The sequence below is a fragment of the Plectropomus leopardus genome, chromosome 3 (assembly GCF_026936395.1).
Source record: "Plectropomus leopardus strain MGB_pleo_1.0 chromosome 3, ASM2693639v1, whole genome shotgun sequence".
In the NCBI taxonomy this organism is placed as follows: Eukaryota; Metazoa; Chordata; class Actinopteri; order Perciformes; family Serranidae; genus Plectropomus; species Plectropomus leopardus.
In genome coordinates, this window is record NC_142178.1 from 3,672,219 (window position 1) to 3,698,483 (window position 26,265).

A 26,265-nucleotide genomic window follows, 5' to 3' on the forward strand; every position below is an offset into this window, starting at 1 on the left:
GTCAGAAAGTTTCTGATCATTAAGACTTAGAACAATTCGTCCTGGATCGATCCTTCATCCTCTTTGTTCCTTGAGTGCCGGGCACACTCAGGGCCCGTGCTCGTCTTTAAAGACACAGGCAGTCACACTGGTGTCATGTGGGATCTCATTATTCTCCAGCATCAGGAGCAACTCTTTGAATGTGAACGCCACAGATTACGTCACAGTCAGGGCGGATCAGTCGCTGGATACAAATTCCCAATCCCTGCATGTCCGATGTTCTTTCAGAACTAGAATTCTCTTCCAGGCATGACGGCTGCTTCCGCTGTTGGTGGAGAAAACCAAATCAACTTTATCACCGTGGCCATATACAACGGGCTGAAAAAGGAAGCTCTAAGACAAGCATCAACAAAAAACAATAGCTTTGAACTTTTATCCTTTCAGTTTGAAAAACTTCAGCCAGTAGTACGTACGTCAATTCATTATTTAACCCTTTGAAACCTGAACAAATTGGTTTGATTTCTTTCAAAAACATAGGTAAAAGGTAATGAGCAATGAAGAAACTGCCCAAAATTATAAAGGAACAAGTGACAATTGCAAGAAAATGACCTGAAAATTAGTTTAAAAAAGTAAAAAACAAAACAAAAACACTGGAAAAAGTGCTTAAAAATATAACAATCTTGTAACCTAATTTTAAATATGTAATTATTATAATTCTAAATATAGTTACTTTTTCTTTAGTTATCTTTTTCTTTTCCCCTTATAGTTTTCTAAAAATAATTTTCTGGATCTACAAATTTCCTGTCAAGTTACTCATTTTCCTTTTTCCCATGCTGTTGAAATAAATTTCACCAATCTGTTCAGTGTTAGAAGTTCTGAATACTTGTGAAAGGCGTCTGAAAGCAGTACAAGAAAAGCTATGTAGATTCAGGTTTCAAAGGGTTACCATTCAGCTCATTCGATCTTTTTGTCAAGCCAGGTCAAATTGTCCAGTTTCTACAGTCAGAAATAAGGCTTATGGTGTTAAGGCGATATGGAGTTAATATAATAACGTGATATTTTAAGGCTATATCAGGATACACTGTATAACTTGATATTTTAAAAATGGCTTTAAACGAATGTTAACCGTAAAATCACTAAAATCCATACAATAGTAACCCAAAGATGAGCATGATGGGTCCCCTTTAAGTTGAGCTGAGTTTTGCATTGAAACTAATGAACACTCCAAACAAACCATTCAGTGTAAGTTTAAGAAAGTGAAACTCTTAAATCAGCCTGATAACATTTCAAGATTCCTGCAGAAAAAGTCTAAAAAACTTCATCAGTTGAAAAATAAGGGAAGTGGAAGAAGTGGTGTTACAATGTCTCAAATCAATCTGTCAGTAACCTTAAAAATGCGAAGACATGCAAAGTAGGATTTTTATGAATAATGTTTTTCTGACGTTTCATTGCAAAATCTCAAAAAATGGGTACGTTTTTAGAGAAAAACAAAAAACAATGCCTCTCGCATTGACCACCAAAAATTCACGTTTCATGTTACAATAAATATTTAGGCTAAATTCTCCCTAGCCTTAAGTATTTCATGTCGAATTATGTTTTTTTGTTTGCTTTTTTTTGGTGCATTTTACGTGCTTTTCATTCTTATTTTTTTTTAAATAATTTTGGATTTGTCCATGCACATGGCACAAATTTTAGCAAGGTTGTGTATTTTTGTTTAATCTGTGAATTTTCAGCTTTGTTGAGTCCAACACTGTAGAAACAAAATTGCTACATTCAGACTGTTAAGTGCATAAAATGCGCCGTTGAAACCCATTTCGATCCTGCAGCCATCAAAGCATAAAAACATGCACTGTATTATTTCTGGGTGTCCTTCTGGGCTTTTGCCTTGGAATTTGTAATTTTTACTATTTTCCACACGATGATATCACTTTTTACGATATGGAGAAAATGCATGCTATTTTTACTCTGTAAACTGTCACAGTCAGTAGTGCTGCAAATCACTGACATATCCCCGACTATGATCATGAAAAAATAAAAATAAAAAGCATGTAGTATATTGAAAATAATTCATTGTTTTTTTGCTCCATATAAAACACAGTGTTATTATGACAAAATCCTGGCATTTATAAGGTTAAAATTTTGAGAATTAATGAATATTTAATATTTATGATTAGGACTGATGTTGGTAAAAAAAACAAATAAAACTCAGTGAAAGTAGAAAGTAATATTAATGTATTTTTTATAGCCTTATTTTAAAAAGTGCATTTTGTTTGCAGAGCAGTATGAATATAAGTATTTGACAAAAAATAATAATGTATAAAAATCAATGTTGCAGCTAATCATTGACATATCCTTGTCTGTGATAATCCAAAAAAAAAAAAAATACTATATATATATACTTAGCATGTAGTATATTCAAAATAATTCAGTTTTTATGTATTTTTTCATCAAAAAATATAGCGGTATCATGACAACAACCTGGCATTTAAAGGGTTAAAATTCTGAAAAGTATTGAATATGTGATATTTATGATTAGAAGCGATGTTGTTAACTCAATGAAAGTCGAAAATTAATGTAAAATATACATACCCGCTCTCCTCCAGGTGTGCTCTGGCTTGCGGCGAGCCCCAGCGTCGAGCTGCGTGTCTGTCGAGGCTCCGAACGGCCACCTGCTGTGACTTACAGTTGGGCCGACCTGTCAGAGCTAACCACGCGCAGTAAACAATAACCCCCCTGCCAGACGCTGCAGAAATACGACCGTGCTCCCCACCGCCTGCATCCTCCCCTCTGACTGTAAACTCAGCCAAAATACACTTATCAACGTGCTCAGTGGTTGTAATCCTTGAAGCTCTCATTTTTCATTTGAGTGTTTTATCCGCTGATTGTCTCTCTTGTAGGCTGTAAAACGAGCACTGTGGAGGCCAAACGCTTTTATTGCTTTGTCTCGTCTGTGAGCACCTCTTTGTTGTCTGTCCAACTCTTATCAGCAGCTTCTCTTTGTCTGTGTTTTTTTTCAGGTTTTGTATGCAGAAGAGTGCCAAGTTGGTGCCGGGGGTGACGTTAGACCTCATCGAGAAGTAAGTGGCACTCCACTGCCGTTCTAAATAAACACAAAAATAATCTCTCTGTCGCACCTCTTTCCCTCCGACTGTCTGTCTCTCTCAAGAGGGCGCAGTCTAGAGAGATCATTATCCTGTTTTCCCCGTGTCTGTCTCTCTTCGTCTATCTCCCTGTCTGTCTCGTTTGCTCTCTCCTCCTCATTGTCAGCCCTCTCTCTGTTGTTTTCCATCCTGCAGGTAGAATCCTCTGCCTTTGTTTCCCCCCTCACAGCCAAAGCGGCAGTAGTTTGGCAGATTTAAAGCTGCACATTTCTTCAGTAAACCTGTGGGTGCCAGGCGGCTGCGTGCAGAACATCTCTTGCTCTTAGGCACATATTGAGTGATATTAGCGCTCAATATGGATGTCATATCCAAAGTTTTAGTAGTTTCACAGAACCATCAGGGGTGGCTTTTCTTTCTTTTTTTCCCTTCCTTACGTGCGGGGGAGAGTAAAATGACACCCATAAACTAAGTTGGTTGAGGAGGTTTTAGAAGCATTAAGTAACTTAAAAGCAGACTGTCATAGCTCAGCAGAAAAATACACCTTTTTTGGAGAGTGCCTTGAGGTGCTACACTTGAAGAGCGGCTTAGCAGTCTCTGCATGACGTCTGCTGAAGGTTAATAATCATTGCGTGTACACACACGTGCACACATGGCACCTGCACATCTGTACCTTCCACTTGACTTAATTAGTTCTTGGCTGAGGGTTTATGCAGAGACACTGTGTGCTTCTGTGCTCTTTCCTGTCCTGTGTGTCCTTGAGAGCTGTTGTCATTGTTTGAAAACAGTGTGTGTGCTTATTCAGACTCCATCTGACAGGAGCTGTCCCACAGTCACTACGTTTACATGCACAAAGTAATCCAGACTTTCTACCAAAAAGTCTATATTTCTGCAAAGCTGTTTGTGTGGCTAATGTCAATGAATTTTCCTCCAAGGGGCTGTTTACAGTTCTTACATGAAAAATTATACTTTTGTTACCGTTTGGCCTTTTGTTCACACAACAACAGCGTTTCGGAGGCCTGAAGATGCAATGTTTTGAAACCAGGTTCCTGAGTGTAATCTTTTGAAAACGCCACCCCTTCTGTCGCCATGTAAACTGGCAATGCGCGGGTCCTGTGAGAACGAGGACGTGACGACCCCACTTCACACTTCTGTGGTGTGTCATTACAAAGTTACACTGCCAGCTACTGGCCTGGCATGCATACTGAAGCGTTATTGGTTGTTTTTGTGGATCCGTGTACACTAGGATCCTTTTCACGATGTTATCATATGAACGCAGGATTTTTGCATATTAAGTAGGGCCTCTCTCATCTAAAATTAACATGCCCTAAAGTGTCATTTACCATGTCATGTTTATAGAAAAGTGAAACAGCTGAGGCTGCTTATCATTTTGCTTCTTTGCATCAAAATAGGATGTTTTTTCAAAGTTTCCTTGCCGCTGGTGAACTTGTTGCACCGTGTGAAGAAAGCCTGCCTCTTTTTTTCCTTCAACCACCTTCTTAAAAGATCAGAGTGGTGATGTTTGTACAGATCCAAAAACCTGTGGATATCCAAGTCTTTCATAATATTTAAAAGCAGCTGTGTTTCTCCTTCTGACCAGAAATGTTGAATTTTCTTTTGGACATGCATCTCTAAACCTCAGCCTTTTTCTCTGTTGAGGAGTTGGTTTGTGTACAATGTGACCATGTACAATCACGGACATGACAACGAAAGTAAACCTTAAACACGCAAGAGGCCGTGTATTGAAAACTGTGCCAAAAAAAAACCAAAACTATTGAGACACATTTTCCAACTGTGCTGTATACATGTCCAAATAATGCTGTTAAAAACCAAATAATTGGGGAACATGCCATACGTCTTAATTGGAAAATGAAAAAATAAGCCCTAATACCAAGACACATCTTCAACTGTACTGAGCATGTCCAGAAATCTCTTTTATTAGTAAGATTAATTTCCTCCATGAGGTCGTCAAATAGAAGAAATGAGCAATGTTACCCCATCAAAACACCTTCTACAGATTGACAGGTTATTCCATATGAGGAGTGACTTTGTTTGTATTGTATAGGCTTCACTTCTGGGTAAGTCTCATTTCGTCTGCCTTTATATACAGTCTGTGCTGTACACAATCAGATATTCAGTTTTATTGGGAAATATGTCACAGTGCAGAAGCTTAAGACACTAGTTTCCATTTCACGGCGACGTCAGTGTTGTAAAAAAGGCAATTTTTTTCATTCATTCTATTTCCATCATGCCACTTGATTGTGGGATTTCGCAATGCAGTGTATAATCACACACTGGAGTGAAATGATGCCGCCATCGTTTATTTCTGTGTAAAAATGCAGGGGTGCTATAAAGAAGGGACTTTGTTGCCGCCCTATAGTGCAATCTCAGTGTAAAAGCAGCTTCTGTCTGCACAGATTTTTTCCTTTATTAAAAGCCTTCTAGTACTCAAAAGACCCCATTCCTTTCTTTTCTGGTAGGCTTTTAAATTAAAACATCTCTAGAGCCCCCTTTCCACTGCACAAAAAACCCACTAACCAACTTTTTACTACTTTTGATAAAATGGAAAAAAAGTTACTATCAGCATTCACACCTGCATCATATGACTCTGTAGTAGCCAGAGGTCTTTATCAGCTCCAGGTCTGATAGGCATTGATGGAAACACAACACAACCAACTAGATGCATTGATGCCCCGGCAAAAGAATACTGTCCGACATCGCACAACCAGTGCTAATATATTGATCTAAATTGGTTGGCACCAAGTTTGAAGGAGAGATTGAATAAGTAAGAGATAGATGAATAACAACTGCAAAGTTTTCACAGGCCTCCATCCATGCTGCTCTCTACTGTTATCCTGTTCTCCAGTCTGTCTGCGATATCGAACTCTACACACCACAAAAAAAACAAAACACACACACACACAGAAAGGTGTACTTGTCTGTTGCAGAGCCGTGTAAACAGCTCTCCTCTACTGGCAGTGGGAGAGGAGTCTATAGCTTTGATAGTACCTTTTGCACACACTAAAGAAGGCACTAATTAGTCCTATGTTCCTACAAGAGCAATGAGGATTATCCATAATTTGAACATGTTTCTCATTTCTTCACGTCTTATGTGTCACTGTTCCTCCTTCTTTTATCATTTAATCATCTTTAACAATTAGTAATTTTTACTTGCAGTTACTTTCAGTTTTTCTTTGATTTTCTTTTCACCGCCTTGGGCCTGTTCCTATTCCTCTTCTGTCAAAGACCCCTTCCCCCACAGCGGATAAGAATTACGCAGATTCCCCAGTACTGTATGTTGAGCTATTGGAGTACGGGAAACCACTAGAGCGCTGACGAACATCTTTGAAGAAGAAAAACCTTTTTCCATTTCGTCTTTCACTGTTTTTTTCCACATTCTCAACCTCGCCAACATCAGTCGGTGGGTTTGACAACACTGAAGCTCTCCATTCATGCACAAGTTCTCATGTCCTCTTCATCTTTTATCGCTCGTCTCAGCAGAATAAAGAACGAGCTTCTGTGGTGAGGGGATAAAGTAATTTATGACCCGCTCGCTGTAAGGGGAGTTTTAGCACCCACAAACGTCACAGCAGTTTACGTCAAAGACGGAGCTGTTAAAAGCACCTGATTTCATTGTTCCGTTGGGCATTAGTAACACTGAATAGAAACATCAGAGACGTGACAGTTAAACAATGGTTTGGGAGTCAGTCTGCAACCTTGAGATTAAAATTCAAACAGGTTTCTGTCAAGGACAGACAAACTGTGATCTGAATCTAAAGCTACAGTCACCAACCAATCACATGTTGGGCTTGAATGAAGTCACCCTTAGACCAACTCATGCTAAAGGAGTCCTTAATGCAGTCATCCTATATTCAGGGTTTGTTTTATCATGAAAAAGCTGCAACAGTCATGGAATTCGTAAATAGCAATTACCAGGCCTGGAAAAGTTTTGGAAAACTAACTTGGAACTTGGACATTTCGGTCTTTAAAATTTGCCTCAAATTGCAGAAGAAGTCGTGAAAATGTATCAGTAAAAATGTTTATGAACCCTGGTTATTGTAGACTTGATTGCTGTGATGACCTCTCAGTGTCCGTGGCTACGACAAGCAGAAAATGCTTTCTCTTTTCCTTTTAAAGAAAAGCTCCCTTCAGGCTGTGGGGTGAAGCCGTCACACACAGGCTGTTGTGCTGGTGCGTTTTTTAAGATCCAGTGCTGTGCTACTCATGTTAGCTGTCTGCTTTAGACACGTACACAGCACGGCTGTATTCTAATACAAAGCCAGTGAGGTTAAGAGACAGAGCTTTGCAGCAGAAAAGTGCTGACCTGTTCTGTGTTAGTCTGTATGCTCCACCAAAATTGGATTTGAGATGTTGTCGATTCCAAACAATATTGAAAAACTAATAAAATGTCAAATTCATGAGGTAGGTGACCTTGAAGTGAAGTACAAGCATGGAAATATTAAAGGTGGGATTTCATACAAGAAAAAAAACAACAACTGAAAGTACAAGGTTTGAAACTTCCAGAATATTTGTGGAAAGAATTTAAGTAAAATTATGAAGTCAAAAATCTCATTCACTAAAATGCCCCAATGAAGTGGTGAGAGAAAAAAGGTTTTACTGCACGCTCTTGATGTTTCAGCCCTGAACATGACTGCAGATGGCTTTTTTAATCAGTGGGGGGTCAGTGGGAACCCTGATGCTTGAGTTGCGGTTTTGCTTCATTGCATGTTGTCCAGAGGGCTGAATGTTGACTCAGCTGATGTCCCTTACAGTTAAATAATGGATAGTCTCAGAGCTCATAAATGAAAAATGGAAGCAAACACACTTGCCATCTCACCTCTCTGCTCTGTAAAGCTGGGATGTAATTCTGACTGAAGCCTAATGATACAGTCCAAACATTTTTAAGGGATGCTTCATGAAAACAGGAAATATCACAGAAACAGCCTTTCAAACAGACATTTTCAGGATTCAACAGAAGACAACTACATGATATTAGCCGTTCTACACTGACTGATCAAAGCGGGATTATAACGTTAAGCCAGAAAGACATGACCATGAGCGGCTCAAGTGTGACATTTTGATGACGTGTTTATGTTTGCGACCCACCGGTATAATGCAGGTTATAGCAGCTAATTCAGAGAAGAACAGCAGCATGAGATTCAGCAGATTCTGGAGCTCCTTTCCCTCCAAGCAGAGGCTGAGATCATCTGTCATATCAGAGACAGTTAATGATTGTAACAGACATGTTATGCTTTTGTTATTGTTTATAAAGCACTGCCGATTCATGTGTTACATGTCACACTTGTCATGCCTTTTTTGATCACGGGATGATGCTGCTGTGGTTTGGTTCTGTGTAAAAGTGCAGTGGTGTTGTAAAGGGCGGGACTTCATACAAGGCCTAAAGCCAATTTCAGGTTTGCACATTAAGCGTGAGCTACAGTATGTCAAGCTTAAAGCGCAATCTCTGTCTAAAAGCGGCCATTAACTTGTCAGATGACTTTGTAGTATCCTACTAACAACAACACCTAAATCCCACCAGATTTCTTTTCTTTGGAGGCTTCAGCAGAGATGCAGGGCAGCTTGTTATTGCTCTTCTATGGTGATTGTTCTCAAATAGTATTCAAAGCAGCTTTGTTTCCTTTGTTATCATTTTGCTGCGTCCAAATGACTCACATGGTCCCGAGCATGAGCATGAGCTAATGGGCATTACACTCACTGACCACTCACTGGGCACGTCTTCACACCTTTAAAGGTCATGCACAGTTGGAAAGCTTGTATCGGACACTCATGGCTCTGGAAATATTACAAACATTAGTTACGTAATGCATTCAGCATAATGTCAGCTTTGAGTAGTTGTGTGCTGTTGATTTGTTTATTAATTTGATCATTCCTCTGTCTCTCCTCCATCTGTGCGCCCTTCTGTCTCTGCTGCCCACATACATCCAACACACATTCTGGCCGCGTCCAATCACAATGGGCTTTTAGATAAGAGAGTCACGATGCGAGCGCATGTGGATTTTACCTGCTTACAGTACGCTCGGATCTGTCTGCGGCTCCAGGACCTCCCACTACTTCCCTCACATTCAGCTCCACCAGGCTTCCTTTCACACACACTCATCACTGCTTTTTCATCTCTCCTGGGGCCGACACAAGTGTGGTGGGTTGATCCCGATTCACAGTCTCCCTCTGAGTCTTTCACGGAGCGTCCCCACCCCCGACCCCCCAGCGGGCAGGGCCTATCCACCCCCTTTAGTGTCTGACACCGTCTGTACTCCACTCAGTGGGAGGTCTCTAGAGTTACTCTTCATTAGTGGAGGAATCATATCACTGAAAGCACCTCAGAATTTATTATGCCCAGGAGATTCGTTATTGATCCCTTAAGGTAATACTTTATTCCCACGCTCCACAGAGATGTCAGAGAGAAGAATCTGCTCTCCAGCAGCATCCCTGCAGGTGCTTCTGTACAATTTGGCTCGTTGCTCAACAGAAGAGCAACAGCTTTTCTTCAGGACTGTGTGACCCTGTTATTGTATCCAGACATATTCAGATTGTTTATTGATCCAGCTCAGGTAAGGCTCCATGTTAGGCATTAGAAGCTATAAAGTACCTTTTATATTTCTGCCCTATATCAAAGTTCAGTGGTAGCAATGGAGCCAGTTTTATAAAGCTTCACTGATACCCTTTTCTCACCAAAATTAGCATGTGCACACAGGTTTTTCAAACATGGGTGAACTCACCGCTTCAGAGCGGCCTTTTTGTCAGCTTGTGTATGTCTGTGAGTGTCAGTTGTCTTTGTGGTGTGACCGTGCGACATCACAGACAGGCAGGATAACAGGTAAACAGTAGACAGCAGTAGCATCAGTGATTTTAGAAAACTTTTCAGTGGTTTCTTCTCTTTACTTTTCTCTTACTGATGAAGACACCCTTTCAAACCAGCTGCAGATTTATTTGGATCGGTGTTTTATCACTGTTTTAGGAGGAGACTGACGGTAATTAGTGACTGTGCATCATTGCATCTCGCTGGTTAAGGAGCTGAAAGTAGCGTGTTCACTCGAGTGTTGTGTTCCCATCAATGCCGATCGGAGCTGGAGGCAATAAAAACTCATGTTTACTGCAAAGTCATTTGACCTGGGTGTGAATGCTGTATTTTCGTTACATTAAAAAGGCCTGCTTAATACCCATACACACCTGCAGCTCACCTGCAGTGCTGTGCTATGTCTTTTCAAAAGCCATCACGTGGCTTCATGTGTCATTTAAAGGCTTTGTAATCTTGTGGTGTACTGGGGTGTTGTAGACGTGACACACAGTGGCTCACATTTCTATGGTTGGCAAGGCTCTGTGTGAACTTGTCACTAGTAAGATAGGTTAAGTGAGGCTGTTTTTCATCACCACTCTGGTGAGGTACCTCACACACTGATCCAGTGCTAAATCTGCCTTTCATCCAAAAACTTGTGTCGTAAATTCCACGGCTTATTTATTCAGTTGTATGCACAAGCTTGAATAACATGTATTTTTAACAAAACCTTGTGATTTAGAACACTGGTGCACAAACAGTCTCATGCATGGTTGAGTAGGCATGCTCAGGGCGAGCTACATACATGCAGAAGGATTTTAAATTGTAAGGTTTTAGCGAAACTATTGCTCAGCAAAGATGGGAAATACAATCAGACTTTATCTATTTAAACCCCTTTTTTTTCTTTTTTTACAGCCCTCTTGTTTACTATGCCAGTATAACTTCTTCTTAGGTGCTCACGGTTTCTGTAAAATGAGCTCAATGACTGAATGGTAGAGAATCTTACCAACCTAGCCATGTGTTTAGCATGTAAACACTAACAAAAGTTTACAGCTAACTAAGTTCCTAAGGGTAGCTAAAAACCCCTTACTTATACATGTAAAGAACTTCTATAAAATGAACTGCATGGCAACCAGACTAGGGTTGAGACAGGCCTTTATTTGTCAAAATGTGTCTTTACAGCGGACAAGTAAAAAGGACTGGGGGTTTATATTTGAGGTTTTACGGTAGGCACAAGTGGAAACATGAATGAAGCAGAAAATTTAGCATAACTAAAATGGATCAAAACCAAGAAATTGTTTCAAATGCTGAGTATTTTGATGGATGACATGAGAGTGAACACCTCTGAAGGCATGTTTCCAGCCTGTTTAATAATTCATCCATCAACAATATCTGTCCATCCGTTCACCAATACACCGTCCTTTTTCCCTCCTGAAAGATATTACACTGAGTGGATACGGAGCGAGGATATGAACTGCTGAGTGTTCATCCTTAGTGCTGACTTGCCAAACACCTCTGGCAGCCACTCAAAGTGCTCAGGAGCTGGCCGGCCCTCGTGGTTATACAGTGGGGTTGTACCTGCCAGGAACCTCACAGCTGCTATTATTTGTCATTTAGAGGTGGAAATGGGAGGTTCAGGGCAGGAGAAGGTCACACTCTGAGTGTAGTTAGAAGTCATTTGTTGGGCTGCTGATTGACTTTATATGCCAGGTGCCAGACTTTTGGGCCTAATATACGTTGTCAAAGTCATGATTTGCTCTTATTGATTGGTGTTTAGCAAGTTATGTATCAGTATATAGTATGTCAGTTATTGTTAGATAATTCATAGAACTATATTTGATTCTTCTATATCAAGGAAAAGACATGCTCTTGGCAGCGCTCCAGTACACCAACTAATGATAATAAAACCACAGTGGGAACAAAGTGTTTGGGAGTGACAGGAGGTGATGACATTCCTGGAAAGGAGAGAAAATTGGAAGAAAACACTTCAACATATCAATGTTGTGCAATAAATGTCACAATTTTTGACCCAGTCAGGCCAAGACCCTATTATTTTAGATACACCCATCAGCCAAAACATCAAAACCTCTGGTGGGTGAAGTGAAAAACTTTGATAATCTCATCACAATGCAAAGATTTGTTGGAAAAAAATGTGTCCTTGCATACAGTTCACTTCAAGCACTTCATCCACCCTTACACCGTTTCAGACCAAGTTCAACCCCTCATCGCAACCACACTTTCCAAAGGCTGTGCCCCCCCAGCAGGACAGTGCCCCGTGGCCTCTGAACATGACAGTACGGTCAAGGCATCCACCTAGCCTCAAATTTCCCCACATCACAATCTGAGCAAGCATTTGTAGGATGCGCTAGTATCCCAGATTTACCCTTGATCCATGGTGAGGCCTCTTTGGATCAGACTCTGACCTGTTGAGGCATGGACACAAGATGCAGTATAAGCTGCATGAGTTGTGTGAGCGAAGTGCATTTTCACTAAAACCTTACAATTTAAAATCCTTCTGCATGTATGTAGCTCGCCCTGAGCATGCCTGCTTCACTGTGCATGAGACTGTTTGTGCACCAGTGTTCTAAATCACAAGTTTTTGTTAAAAATACATATTATTCAAGCTTGAGCATACAACTGAATACATGAGACTTGGATTATACTACACAAGTTTTTAAATAGCTATTTTGGTTTTTTCTGCAGCTGTTAAACTTGGATGGCTATGACTTTGATTCATCAGGACTTTTCTCCGTTTTTGGATTCTTTGTTTAGCGTGGAGGCATGCGAGTAAAGCTCAATTCTAGGTAATACCACATGAAGAATTGATATACAGAAGGTCATTTTGGAGATGAAGTAATCCTTTAAACATACAAAGACATCCTTGCCTGTAAGTAGCACTGTTAGCTTTAATGTTCAGAGTTGTGAAAGTTTTAAGAAGTGCTTTAATTTCTCCTCACTTTTCTCTACATTCTTACATTCATTTAAAGCATGTCATCTCTTTTCTCTTTACTCCGACACAAATGACTCACTTGCTCACATTAACTGTAATAACTGAGTCAGCTCGTGTTTGCCCTCATCCTCCTGTCTTCTCCCTCAGCTTTACATAGTGTTCTCTAAAAAGCATCGACTCAGTGTGGTAAAGGTAATTTTCTCGGCTTAGCTACAGTGATTACTGTCATGTCATCTTGGGCTGTCTGAAAGAGATTCCCCTGCTCTCATTTCCATGTTGCTCCCACTCTCCTGTCACAGAATCACATTTTGTAATGCCAGATTCTGAGCAGAGGGGTTCTGTAAAAACAGATGAATGTTGGCTGACTTGACACGTGTTTCTCTAACACACTATATACGTAGATACACTGCTGTGTGGATACTGTACCGTAGTCATGCTCACTTAAGACTTAGGAGTGTTTCAGGACTTCTAATATCCTCAGATAATGAGATGTCAATCGCTGATTCTGTTCCTCCATTTAAGTACAAAAAAAATCCTCTCACAAAATATGACACAGTAACTTTAAATACATTAATGCTCTGTGAGTGAAGTGTGTTTACCAATCTCATGGAAAGCAGTGATAATGACACACTAGAACAAACAATGAGTGGGTTTCCATTAACCCTCAAATTGTGCAAATTGAAATTACGAATATAAAATTGTTTTTACACGAAAAAGTCATATTTCGAAAAACTGCAATGGAAATACTTTTTTGGCTTTTCTAAGTCACATGATGCTATGGCTATGTGCTTGTCAGTCGGAACTGGCTCCCTCATGATGCAGCAGGAGCTACAAGAGCTGTTTCTGCATCACATAATTCTTCAAAAGTTGATCATCTTGAAGTTTTTAATCTGCAGTTCCTCTGTGAAATCGTGGACTATTACCTCCCAGAAATCCCTCACATGTGGCTGCTCCCACGTATAAGGGGCTCACCTCTTCATTATGGCTCCATAACACGCCTATGTGGCCTTGTATTGGAAATAATGACAGCTAGTGTGGTGGCTGCAATAGAAATAAAGCTGCTGATGTTTGAGCATCCATCACCATGCTTCTTAGAATGTTATCACCAGAGGAGAAGTCACAGAACATCACTCAGTGGAAACAGTCATCTCGCAATTGTGTTTTATTGACAATAATAATATATATTGAAAATATCACTTAGTTTTTGCACAAATCTGTAATGGAAACCTGCCTAATAATACAGTATTGACACATTAGATGGCAAATAAACACATAGAAAAAATAAAAATGAACACAAAAGCTTTCATTTACATCACAAAAAAAGAAGTAAACACTCTGACTGTGCTTTGGTGTTGTGACAAGAAACTTTTGTGTCCTCAGCTTTTAGCACCTACTGTAACTTCTTCCAACTTCTCTCTGTTCTGGTGATAGCCGTGGCCGAATGCATTATGTTTCAGGTTGTTCGCCCATCTGCAATATCTTCGAATGTGGAACAGACACCCACTGTGTTGTGTGGATGTGCCGATCAGCTTGTTCGATTTTGGTGTTGGTTTTTCATGCTCTTATTATGACAACATTTCACACAGTTGTCTAAAAGGATAAATTAATGGAAGTGATGGAATTTTATATCCACAAGGTCAAAGGTCAACTTCATTTTGACATCATAATGTCCTGAAAATACACTTTCCAGGTAATTACTCATCATATCTTAGGATCAGAAGGAAAGACATTTAGTCGGACACTGAACTGGTGACACTAATCTTAGTTGTCCACCTTAAAACTGTGCTGATTGTAGAGATCATCTGTGTGTGAAGCATCCATGTTTTCACAGACATGGACATAAGCTAAAACCGAAGTGTAAAACTGTGAGGTGGTAATTCTGCTTTATTTATGAAAAGGCATCCATTTTTAGATCCTGCAGCTATTGGTGCCAAATACCAGCAAAGGTCATTTAGTTGTGAATGTAATTAAGGATAATAAGGGGATAGGACGAGCTCCTACCAGCTGACCAGATGCTGTGGTCAGTTTGCAGGTTAACAATATTAAAACACAAAATTTGCAAAATCAGATTTCCCAAACCAAATGTGTCAGCAGAGGTGTTAAATGTCATCGATCAGACAGAGTTACAGGAAGTATTCTTCTATTGGGCCGATGCTTCTGGGATCAGTTTGTCTCCCTGTGTACATCTCAGGTATAATCTTAACAAAATACCTTATTCTCTGTGTGCTTGTACCTGCTGTAGCTCTGTGTCTCAGCTCTCGGCCAACAGTAGCTCTTGTGTGTATAAGCAAACATGAATATCCAAAGTTTCATTCATCGTTAGTCTCTGTGAGTGAGAGCCTAAATGCCTGTAAATATGAATGTCTTCAGATGTGTTGTGATAATGGTAGTGAGCAGTTGCCACTTTGTGCTCTGAGTCAGCTGTGGGACATACAGTGAGCATGGCTGACACACTGCCATCTGTGTTGTCTTGTGTGTGCTGCAGGATTCCTGGCAGGCTCAACGACAGACGTACTCCCCTCGGAGAGCTCAACTGGATCTTCACAGCCATCACCGACACCATCGCCTGGAACGTGCTGCCTCGAGGTGAGGTTTTAAACACACTCTAACATACAGACACACACACACACACACACATTAGGGATGCACAGTTAAACTTGTTTCATCAAATGTCAACATTTTATTTTCCACAGTTACCAATCTTTGAAAATTTAGAACAACTGAGTCTGTTTTTGCAATTCAGGCCATCACTAACATCAGGTATGATATCACTGTACTCAACAAGGTAGTCAATAAAAATTAAAACACAATGACATTGCTAAGTCCCCTCCCCACTAACAATCATAGTTTGATAACTATAACTAGCATGGAGCACAGCAGGTCTGGGGTTAGGGTTAAAGTTTGAGTTGTGGTGTCTCTTTTTTTGGATGGACCGAAGCATGTGAGGCCAGCCCTATGAACAGGAAACTCTGTGAGTGAGTGAGTGATAAAGGTGACCATTGGTCAGTGTGACTGATGGTGTCCCATTGCTGTTTCCCCATTGGCTGTTTTTCTTTCGAAATAAATAGGCGCAGGCACCGTGGACACTCTGACAGGCGCTGACAGTCCTGTATTACTGTCACATTATTCCTCATTCTCTGTAAGCAGTGTCACATGGAAACATGATGGGAATAGCAAGTTAGACAGCTAACGAGCCATCCGCGGCCATTCTGTTAGTTTTGGACAGAGGAGGGAGAGGATCACCTCGTCAGTTTGTTTGAGGAACAATTGTGTCCGTAACATCTGAGCCTTACATTTATTTAAAGTTATTAACTGATTCGTGTAACAGTGTCAGAACAGGTGGCCCTGCCGTTATAAATTGAAGATGAAAATCAAACAACAATTGAAAATGAAGTGAGTATTACACGTTACAGTGTCAGACCAGCTGTTGCCAAGAATTATCTCTTTGTTAATCAGCGGCGAGAGGATGATTCACAAACTCTCTGTATCAGCGGAGCTTGGTTCTGATAGCAGCCAAAGGCAGCGCAGCCTCCACCGTTCACACGGGGACGTTCATCCCCGGGTCCAAGCAGAGCTGCCGCTCCAGAGAAAGCATCTCCACTCCGCTGTGTCAGTGTGTCTAACATTATGTGTACTGTTCTCCATTTCAAGATGTATTTAGGCTACATGAATTTTGGGCTGGAGCTCAACAACACATTTTGTACACCTCTGGTTCCCAACCTGGAGGCCAGACCCCAGTGTGAGTTCCCAAAGCTTCCCAGGGCGTTGTGAGGCCTTCTTCATTTTAAGGGCTAATTTTAAGGAACTTTTAAAAATATATAAAATAAAATTAATAGTAGGCCTATCTCAGCATTTCATTAATTTCTGCAAAGATACTGTAAGTAAATGCAGTTGTAATGTTTTTTATTTAGATTAATGTTCAAGATATCGGTTTTAAAGAAATGTAAGTATATGTAATGATTGTAAGTAAATCAAATCCTATAAAAAGTTTAAATTAGTTAGTTCCAATATCAGGAAAAGTATACCAGCCATATACTAGGTTTTAACCCTGGTCTTGTCTCTCTAAAACACATATAACAAGTTTGTTTCAACCTCACTCCTTCTTCACTTAAACTGTTTCTTTACACTTCTCAAATGATAAAAGGAAATTGCCTAAAAAGTGCTTAAAAGTTATAATAATTTGGTAAACTAACTAATAATATATGTTTATGATCATTATAAATATATAGCTGTCTCAACTTTTTCCTTAGCCTCTTAAAAAAAAGAACATTTCTAAAACTACTAATTTCTTGAAATTTGAGGGGCATTTCTTTCCAGGTTGCTCTCTGCCCTTTTTCTCTTTTTTTAAAAGATTATAGGCTTTTAGCCTTTATTTGACTGAACAGATATTAGTGTGAAAGGGAGAGGAGAGAGAAGAAGAGAATGAGGTGACGACATGCAGCTAAGGCCGAGGCCGAAATTGATCCCACGGCCGCCAAGGCGAGGACGCAGCCTGTGTACATGGGATTCCTGCTCTACCACCCGAGCTACTAGACGCCCCTTTTCCCATGTTTTTGAGAGAACTCTAATCAGTTTGCTCGGGGTTCATGGGTTTATATACTTGTGAAAGGCATCTAAATGCAGTAGAAGAAAAGTGATTTCAGTCTAGGTTTTCAAAGGGTTAATCAGCAGCCCATTGCTTCAAAAGTTATAATGAGTGATATATGATTAATATGTATGGTAAATCATTGTAAACTCTATGCAGAGAAATGCAGGTGACTTCACTTTTGGGACTTAGTTTATAGCAATATCGTTGTGCTCTCAGATGTGACATTAACTTTGGTGAGTACAATACTATCATAAGTAAAAGAAACTGGGCCAAAACTATGAAAACAAGTACTGGTGTTAAAGGTGATGGAAAGACACACTTCTAAAGTAACGGCGCAGTTTTGAAACTGTTAAAAAACAATCTTTACTTCAGCATGTCTAGCCAATGATGAAAAATGAAAAGAGCCGCATGTTTCAGCTCACTGGGAGCCCAAACTGGGACACCTAATAAAAAACAGCAGTGAAGCATCAGCAATACTAAAACTTTGGGAAACTCCCCAGTGGTTGAAAATAGTGAAGATGTTGATATAAAATGCCAGGAGTGCAGTCAGTGCAGGTTGGCTCCTCAAATGGAGATTAATTGTGTTTAGAGAGTGGAGTGCAGTAACTGGGGATATCATTTTAACCGTAATTTGGCGACCGTCACAGCAAGTATTTACACACACACACACACACACACAGAAGCAAATCTGTATGATGACAACACATTCATACTCACACACACACACACACACACACACACACACACACACACTGCCACTTACTATTGCCTACAGGCTCAGCTTACACAGTTGGACATACTCACAAACCCTTACTTTTTGACATGCATTTATATTTTGCATGCAGCATATTTGGCACTGCTCACCTGTCTCTTGTATGCAGCTCACATACACACTCTCACACACACACAAACTCACACATACACACTCACAAGCAGACTCCCCTGAGACAAACTTTCCCAGCTAGAATAGAAATGTGACAATGCTGATGGCTGCCAAAGCCTTTTAAACCCCTGGGGCTCAGCTGTTAATGAAGCAGCCCACATCAGAGAGTCTCCCTGTAATGAAGGTGCTACACACTTAATCCACACACACACACACACACACACACTGTGTACCCTTACACACACACACACACACACACACACACACACAGCTGCACAAACACTCCAACATTTAAACAGTGGAACACTAACAGCAGGAAAATAAGTTTTCAGACACTGTCTCTCATATAATATCTCCGACACACACACACACACACACCTCTTCCCTCCCTCACACAAACAGGGGAATCACAGTCATAAGCCAGAGATTGGCAGGGGATTGGCTTGGCCCCGTTAAAGTGAATTAGTGAATACATTAATGAGCTGATGAGAATGTGACTGCGACCCGCCGATTTAATCTGCAAACCACTGTCCTCGATATCCTGTAAGCACACACACACACTGTTTTTCCACAAAGTGGCCACTTTGCTGTAAATAGACTTCCTTTTTTCACCCAGTTTTGGTTTTCATTCACTCACTCAACTCCACATGTTCCTCTCTAGTAATCCAGTGTTGATTTTTGCTGCTGTTTTAGATTTGGTCTTAGTCTTGAGACAAAAATGCTTCAAGGTTTTCCTCAGATTTTACATTTTTTATACATAGTTATAGTCTAGTTTTGGTTGCCTAACAAGATGTTCTTTGTTTCTTTGTAAACTAACCCAGTTCGACAAATTCAGGTATCAGACATTAGAATAATTTGACAGGTTGTGTTGAAATTTCATTCAGATGTAATTTTTTTTCTACAACTACAAATAATCCAAGACCCAGACCCCGTATGATGAAAGACATAAATGGTCTAAAGTTTCCCTCGCCCGGACTCAGGTCACCGGGCCCCCCCTCCCTGTAGCCAGGCCGATAGCAGTGGGGCTCGATGGTAAGCATCTGTTGGCCGGGCCTTTACCCATGGGGCCTGGCCGGGCACAGCCTGAAGAGCGATGTGAGTTGGGCTGCAGCCAGAGGCGGGGACCTTGACGGTCCGATCCTCGGCTGCAGAAGCTAGCTCTAGGGACGTGGAACGTCACCTCTCTTGTGAAGAAGGAGCCTGAGCCCGTGCATGAGGTTGAGAAGTTGCGACTAGATATAGTCGGCCTCACCTTGACACATAGCTTGGGCTCTGGAACCAGTCTTCTCGAGAGGGGTTGGACTCTCTTCCACTCTGGAGTTGCCACTGATGAGAGGCACCGGGCAGGTGTGGCAATACTTACCCCTAATTACCCCACTAATTTGAGCCAACTGGGATTTGTAGGGTTCATTGGCAGTTTCATTATAAACTCTGACTTATTGATCTCACTGGTAAGAAGTATAGAACTAACTTTATTTCAGCCTGAGTTCTTTTTAAATCTGAAACACATTAGTCTAGAGGTGAAATGGGTTGGGTTAAGGGGTTTGGTTAGGTTACGGGGGTGTGTAAGAGTTAGGGTTAGGTTGGCTGAAAAGGGCCAGCAAACATTACTCTGGTTAGGAAGGTGGCGGAGACTTGAAACTTGTGTCTCCCTCCCTATCTCCAGGTGGGCTTTCCAATGGGGGTAGAGTAATGTCCATATGACCCTTCTGTTCCAGGGTTATTTCAGTTTTAATCTCTGAATATATGTGTATCTCAGCAACTGAAGGGCGTAGAGAGATGGGACCAGGACTGGTGTGTTTAATACCCCTGAATTAGAGCAGATGCCACTGTCTCCCAAATTCCTACGAGCTTGGTTAGGGAGTTTTAAGGTGAAAAAGTTTTCTGATTCTAAATGAATGGGCTTGTTCCTGCAGAAAGTGTTTGGGAGCAAGTTTCAGGCCATTTGGAGTTGATTGGTTGCACTTTTGCAGTAACATTTTTGAAAATCTTGTTTAGCTAGGGTTAGCAGGTTGGTTTAAGGGGTTCATTTAAAGGGTTTTAAATCCAGGTCCTCTCACGTAGTTGGTCATTAGATTAAACTTTCAGCTGTCAGAGAAAACTGCTCCGAGTTCAGACTGTTTGCATCCAGCACAGCTACACCAACAGATAACTTAGCCTCCTACAACAGCGGTAAAACCATCAATCTTCTCTAGACAGTCCGGACCTGAGTGGATCCTGTGGGGATCAGATGTGAAAAGTGGCGTCTGTTCACTCCGCTGTAGCTTAGTTTAGTCTAACAGCCACCACTGCAACCAACAGACTCCACAAATCCATTCAACAGCTCCATCATCCACAGTCAAACACACATGGCTGCTAACCCAGCAATGTTTCCACAACATTTGCCAATGTTACCTACAAGTTGTAATAATGTTCAAGGAATGTTCCTGTGAAGTTAAATGCTGACTGAGACATAATGCTATAACTGCAACATTCTGAGGATGTTTTGATGATGTTGAGAGGAGACAAATCATAGAGTGTGCTTTTTTATAAAACGTTCCCACAATGTACCATGAGAACAAAGAAAGAACGTTTTAAAAGCAACATTCTGAAAATGTTATTGTGGACTGAGATTACAGACCTTTTTCTTTTTAGATGGAAATGGAATGGGATATGATATATCAAGAAAAAAATAATAATTTGGGGATGTTTATAGAGAATGTTGCCCAAACTTTAAGAAGAATCTTCAGGGAACTAAATGAAATCTTGCCGCTGAAAACGTTACTGAAACATTCAGTGCTTGCATGGTACCGTTCTGAGAACGTTTTTAGAACCAGAAATTGCTATCTGGGTATTGACTGCTAAACTACAGCTCACAACCTGCACCACCAGCTGATGCTGCTCTGATGTCAGTATTTTGCATGCTGGTGCAGACTATTTACTGGAGTTTACAGCCAGTTGCTGATAATGTTCAGCATTAGACAATAATTGCATGTGCGGTCACTGTTGATGATTTGTTGTCGTCATAGTTTTTGTCAGTGAAATTAACACAGTTGTAATCCTGTCCATTATTTTTCTGTCTTCAGATTTGTTCCAGAAGTTGTTTCGCCAGGACCTGCTTGTGGCCAGCTTGTTTCGAAATTTTCTGTTAGCAGAGCGGATAATGAGGTCGTACAACTGCACGCCGGTCAGCAGTCCCCGTCTGCCCCCTACATACATGCACGCTATGTGGTAAGACACACACACACACACACACACAGTGCACAGGGCTGATGTCATGCACACACTGACACAGATGTCCATAGTTTTGTAGAGCAGAAGGTGAGAGGAAGAAGTCATCCTTGAGTGTTGAGAAAGGCGCTTATAAATAAAATGTATTATAATTATTATCCATAAGGCTTTGCTGTTTGTTCATACACTGTGAATTTAACGGATGAACAGACTTTGGAACATGCATTCTTTGATGAGACAAGAGAGATAGTGCTGTGTTATTTGTGTTATGTTGATTTAATGCCTCTAAAACTGCCATTGAGAGATTATGCAGTGCTTTCAACTCAGTCAGTTGTGCAAAAATAACAAAAATGCCTCAGGGTTTCTTTGCCCAAAGTTATGGCCTTGTTTATTGAATGAAAACTCCTTTTTAAATCAGCTTTCACTGTTAAAAACAGCTTGTAACAATATACTTTGTGGTGATGTGACCATTCAGTTTTGTTTAGTATTTGTATTGCTCTGCACTGGCGATAGACATGGTTGGAGGAAATATGTGTTGAGCTTTTCTGTCCCATTCACATGAACATAATGTCTCAAGAATGCCTAGAGTGAATTTTTTCAAATTTGGCACAAATGTCGGCTTGGACTTATCTATGAATTGATTTCATTTTGGTGGTCATAAAGGTCAAGGTCATTCAAGTGATCTCAATCACGTGAACGCAATATCTCAAAAGCTTATTCAGGAATTTTTTATTCAGATTTGGCACAAATGTACACTTTGACTCATTGATGAACTGATTATATTTTGGTGGTCAAAGGTCAAGGTCACCGTGTTCTTGCATCCGTCTCATTGTGAACATATTATCTCGGGAACACCTTGAGGGAATTTCCTCAAATTTGGCACAATATTTGGTGCAAAGTTGTCACACTTTGAGTCAAGGATGATGAACTGCTGTGTCAAAGGTCAAGGTCACTGTAAGCTCGTCTGTTGAATTCTTGTCAGTGTGATATCTCAAGCACACCTTAAGAGAATTTTATCAATTTTGGCACAAATGTTAACTTGAACTCAAGCATGAACTGAGTCAACGTCACTTTGGCCCTGCGTCCGTCTCATTCTCGTGAACAAAGGCCTTGAAGAAGTTTCCTCAAATTTCACACAAACAGCCACTTGGACTCAAGAACGAACTGATTACAATTTAGTGGTTAAAGGTCAAGGTCACAGGAACTTCACAAAACATGTTTTTGTTTATAACTCAAGAACTGATAAACTAAAAATGACAAAATTTCACACAAATGTCTAATGATGAAGTGATGACATTTTATATCCAAAAAGTCAAAGGTCAACTTCACTTCAACGTCATAATGTTTGGCAAAAACACCTTTCTGGCAGTTACCCATTGTCACAACTGACACTGAACTGGTGACTGTAATCTGTAAACTGTGCTGATTGTAGAGATCTTCTGTGCTGTCAATTGAAGCATCTATGTTTTCACAAACATGGATGTAAACAGTAACTTCAACTTGAATGGTTCTCAGAGGTGTACATCTGTAAGATGGCTATTCTACGTTCTTGTTACTGTGGACAGTTGCAAAAGCAGATGAAACAGGTTTTGAAGCAAAAACTGTTGAACTTGACTTAACACACAGGCTGAAAGCAGGGGCTAACGGCTAGCTTGTTTCATCAGAAGTGCATTCTAACAACTCCAAAGTTGTTCTGCTGTATCTTCTACCGTACACATTGCACCCTGTGGATATATCAAAGGTAGAGGTAGAAAACATGGTGCTGGTTTAACAAGGAGCTAGCCTACCCGTTGGAGTTGATTATAGAGGAACAACAGCTTGGAGTGGTGACTGCACCTAAGTGTCTCTCCTCACAGTCGAGAGGCTGCCAGCTTCACACACTTTCCTGACTCTCAACAAAACCCAGTTGAGGTGTTTGGGTGGCTAGCTTGTAGGTGAACAAATTACTACATGACAAAAAAGACCATTTTCATGAGTTGACACATATTGTTTTCCTTTTTCCTCAGAGGCTAGCTCCTCCCTGTTTCCAGCTGAGGCTAAGTGAAGTTAAACATCTTGGATCAGTTTTTCTCTTGATTTAACAGATAGAAACATTGATAGTTATCTTCTCAACAAACTCTCAGTAATAAAACAAACAAGTGTGTGTTTGCCACATTGTCAGAGTATACCTGATGGAGGCACAGCTGTGGTTGAAAATAATGTGAGAATGAATTGGAGGAAGACTTTTGGATTCACATTGGAATGTGCTAACTAAAAGATAATGGTATCAGAAACAAACTCAGGACGCCTGCTTTGTTTATGCACAGGTTGTTAAAGGTATCCTAAAAAAATGTATAGACTGATATAAAAGTTATCCCTCTCAATCATGACTTATGACCCACTCTCAGTGTGTGGCAGTGTAGTTGTCTGCAGAGACTCTGCCTGGATTTTCTTATTTTCCTCTTATTTTGCTGTGGTCCAGAAGTCCTCACAGCACGCAGGTGAAGTCAGAACTTAATAAAAAGTTAGCAACCAGCTCTTAGCAGCATGCATCCCAAAGGAAGCTACAAAAATCATGGACTCAGCTTTGGTTCACTAAAAAACATAGTGAACAAAATGGACAAAGCTCATTCCAAAAGCAGAGTGATGGTTTTTACTTTCACTTTTGCTAGTGATACAGTGATATATATATATATATATATATATATATACATATATATCCATTGATATATTGGTATCCATTGAAACCCGGAGCAACATCACTTTGGTTGTGCTGCATTCAGTCTTTCACAATATTTAAACCTTTTAACCCTAAACAAATTCATTGAAAATAGGCAATGAGCACCTTGGTAAGAAATGTTCCAAAAATTGCAATAAATTAGTAGATGTAGAAAATTATTAAAAAATATTTAAAAAAAAAACAAAAAGCTAGGGAAATGTCAAGGGAAAAAAGAAAGAAATATTGGAAAAAACTATACTTATAATTATCAGTATTATCAGTACATATTTTAAATTATGTTTCAGAATTATTATGTGTTTTAAGCACTTTTTACAAATCATGTTTGCCTTTTTTTCTTTTTTGTAATTTCCAGGAACATTTCTTTTGCTTTTTTACTAAATTTTTGCTATTTTTGGGTCATTTACTCTGATGTTGCTCAGGGCCTTCTTCCTGTGTTCATGAAAGAAAAACTGCTAATTTATATCCTTAGTCCCTTGGCAGGTAACATGTTATAGAAATTTCACATATTTTATGGTGTTATATCATGTCCATAGGATTGCCTTTGCTGCATTTAAATAAGCAATATTACTGCCAGCAGCATCATAGTCAGACCTCACATGTGGAGCATATGAGGTCTGACTATGATGATGCTGGTCCGGCATCATAGTGGATGCTGCTGGATGCAGGATGCTGCTGGTCCATCAGTTATTTACATAAACAAGTTATATTAAGCAACATCTGTTTCCCATAGTTCAGGCCACTTTTTTTCACACAAAACAAGACAACTAAGTGAAATGCTTTGATTACTTTCACAACTCAAAATAAATGCTGTTGAGGAAGTGCGAGCCAAAATATGTAGGTGTTTTGCTTCTGCATACACATACACCAGTATGCAGTATCATTTCAGTGGTGTCGTTTCTCAGGTTGTTTCTGTACGTTGACGGTTGCCGGTGTTGTTGTATGTATTGCTCTGTGCTTCATACCAGAGACGGATATGTTCGCTGACAGCACCCTCAGCCAACCTGAATGCCATGCAGACTGACACAAAACAAGTTGCATATGAGGAAAGGGCACGGCTATTGCTTCAACCACCCATACATACACAGAAATACACACACACACACACACAACCTGCAGCCCGATACGTCCTCTTTGACTGAAAGCTACAAGATAACACCTGTTCTCTGGGGGCTAGTGAAGAACATGTCGGACGTCTCAGGCTGTGTTAGACGTGGCAGATTTTGGTTATAAGCAGTGTTACCACGCTCAATAAATCTAAACCAGTCTTAAAGGACCTTTTTGTAATTAACAGCCAGCCAGTCCAACTATATGGGAGGGCAGTATTTCTCGCTTTAAATGACGTAATTGTAATTACAGTCATCAGTTATAAATACTTGTATCTATTTTTTTTTTTTAAAGATTATTTTTTGGGGCTTTTATTGCCTCTAATTGACAGGACAGTGTGAGTGTGAAAGGGGTAGAGAGAGAGAGGGAGGCATGTAGCAAAGGACCGAGGCCGGACTCAAATCCACGGCCGCTGTGGTGAAGATACAGCCTCTGTACATGAGGTGCCGCTCTATCCACTGAGCCACCAGGCACCCCAACACTGTATCTATTGACTCTGTGCTCCGGCTATATGCATATGTCTGTGCACGTTGTCTTGTGTGTTCTTGCGACGTCACGGACAGGCAGGAGAACAGGTAAAGAGCAGACAGGAACAGAGGTCTTTGAAAACTTTTCAGGGGCTTCTTCTCATTATTAATGTCATACTTATTGAGTCCTCCTTTTAAACTTGCTGTAGATGTGTTTGGATCTGAGTTTTAAGCGCTGCTTAAGAGGAAACGGACAGCAAATAGTGACGGCGCGTCATCATACCTCGTCCGTTAGGGTGCTGAAATTACCCCGTTCATCTGAATGTTGAGTTCCTATCAATGCCGATCGAAGGCGATAAAAACCCGTGCCTACTGCAGAGTCATTTGACCCAAGTGTGAATGCTGATGGTACGCAGTCCCATTGCATTAAAAGCCAGATGTTAGCAGGTGACAGGAATGAGGCTTTCGACATAA

The 26,265-nt window shown here is 40.4% G+C and overlaps 1 protein-coding gene across 4 annotated transcripts in view; it reads left to right on the top strand.

The window, feature by feature from the left end:
- The window catches only part of rptor (regulatory associated protein of MTOR, complex 1), a 256,587-nt gene that overhangs the window by 129,071 nt on the left and 101,251 nt on the right, over positions 1 to 26,265 (top strand). For all 4 annotated transcript variants that reach the window (XM_042484972.2, XM_088075352.1, XM_088075351.1 and 1 more), the window contains exons 8-10: positions 2,997 to 3,056; positions 15,306 to 15,406; positions 21,357 to 21,501. In XM_042484972.2, coding sequence (XP_042340906.1) covers positions 2,997 to 3,056; positions 15,306 to 15,406; positions 21,357 to 21,501 — 306 coding nt within the window. The remainder of the gene's footprint in view (positions 1 to 2,996; positions 3,057 to 15,305; positions 15,407 to 21,356; positions 21,502 to 26,265) is intronic.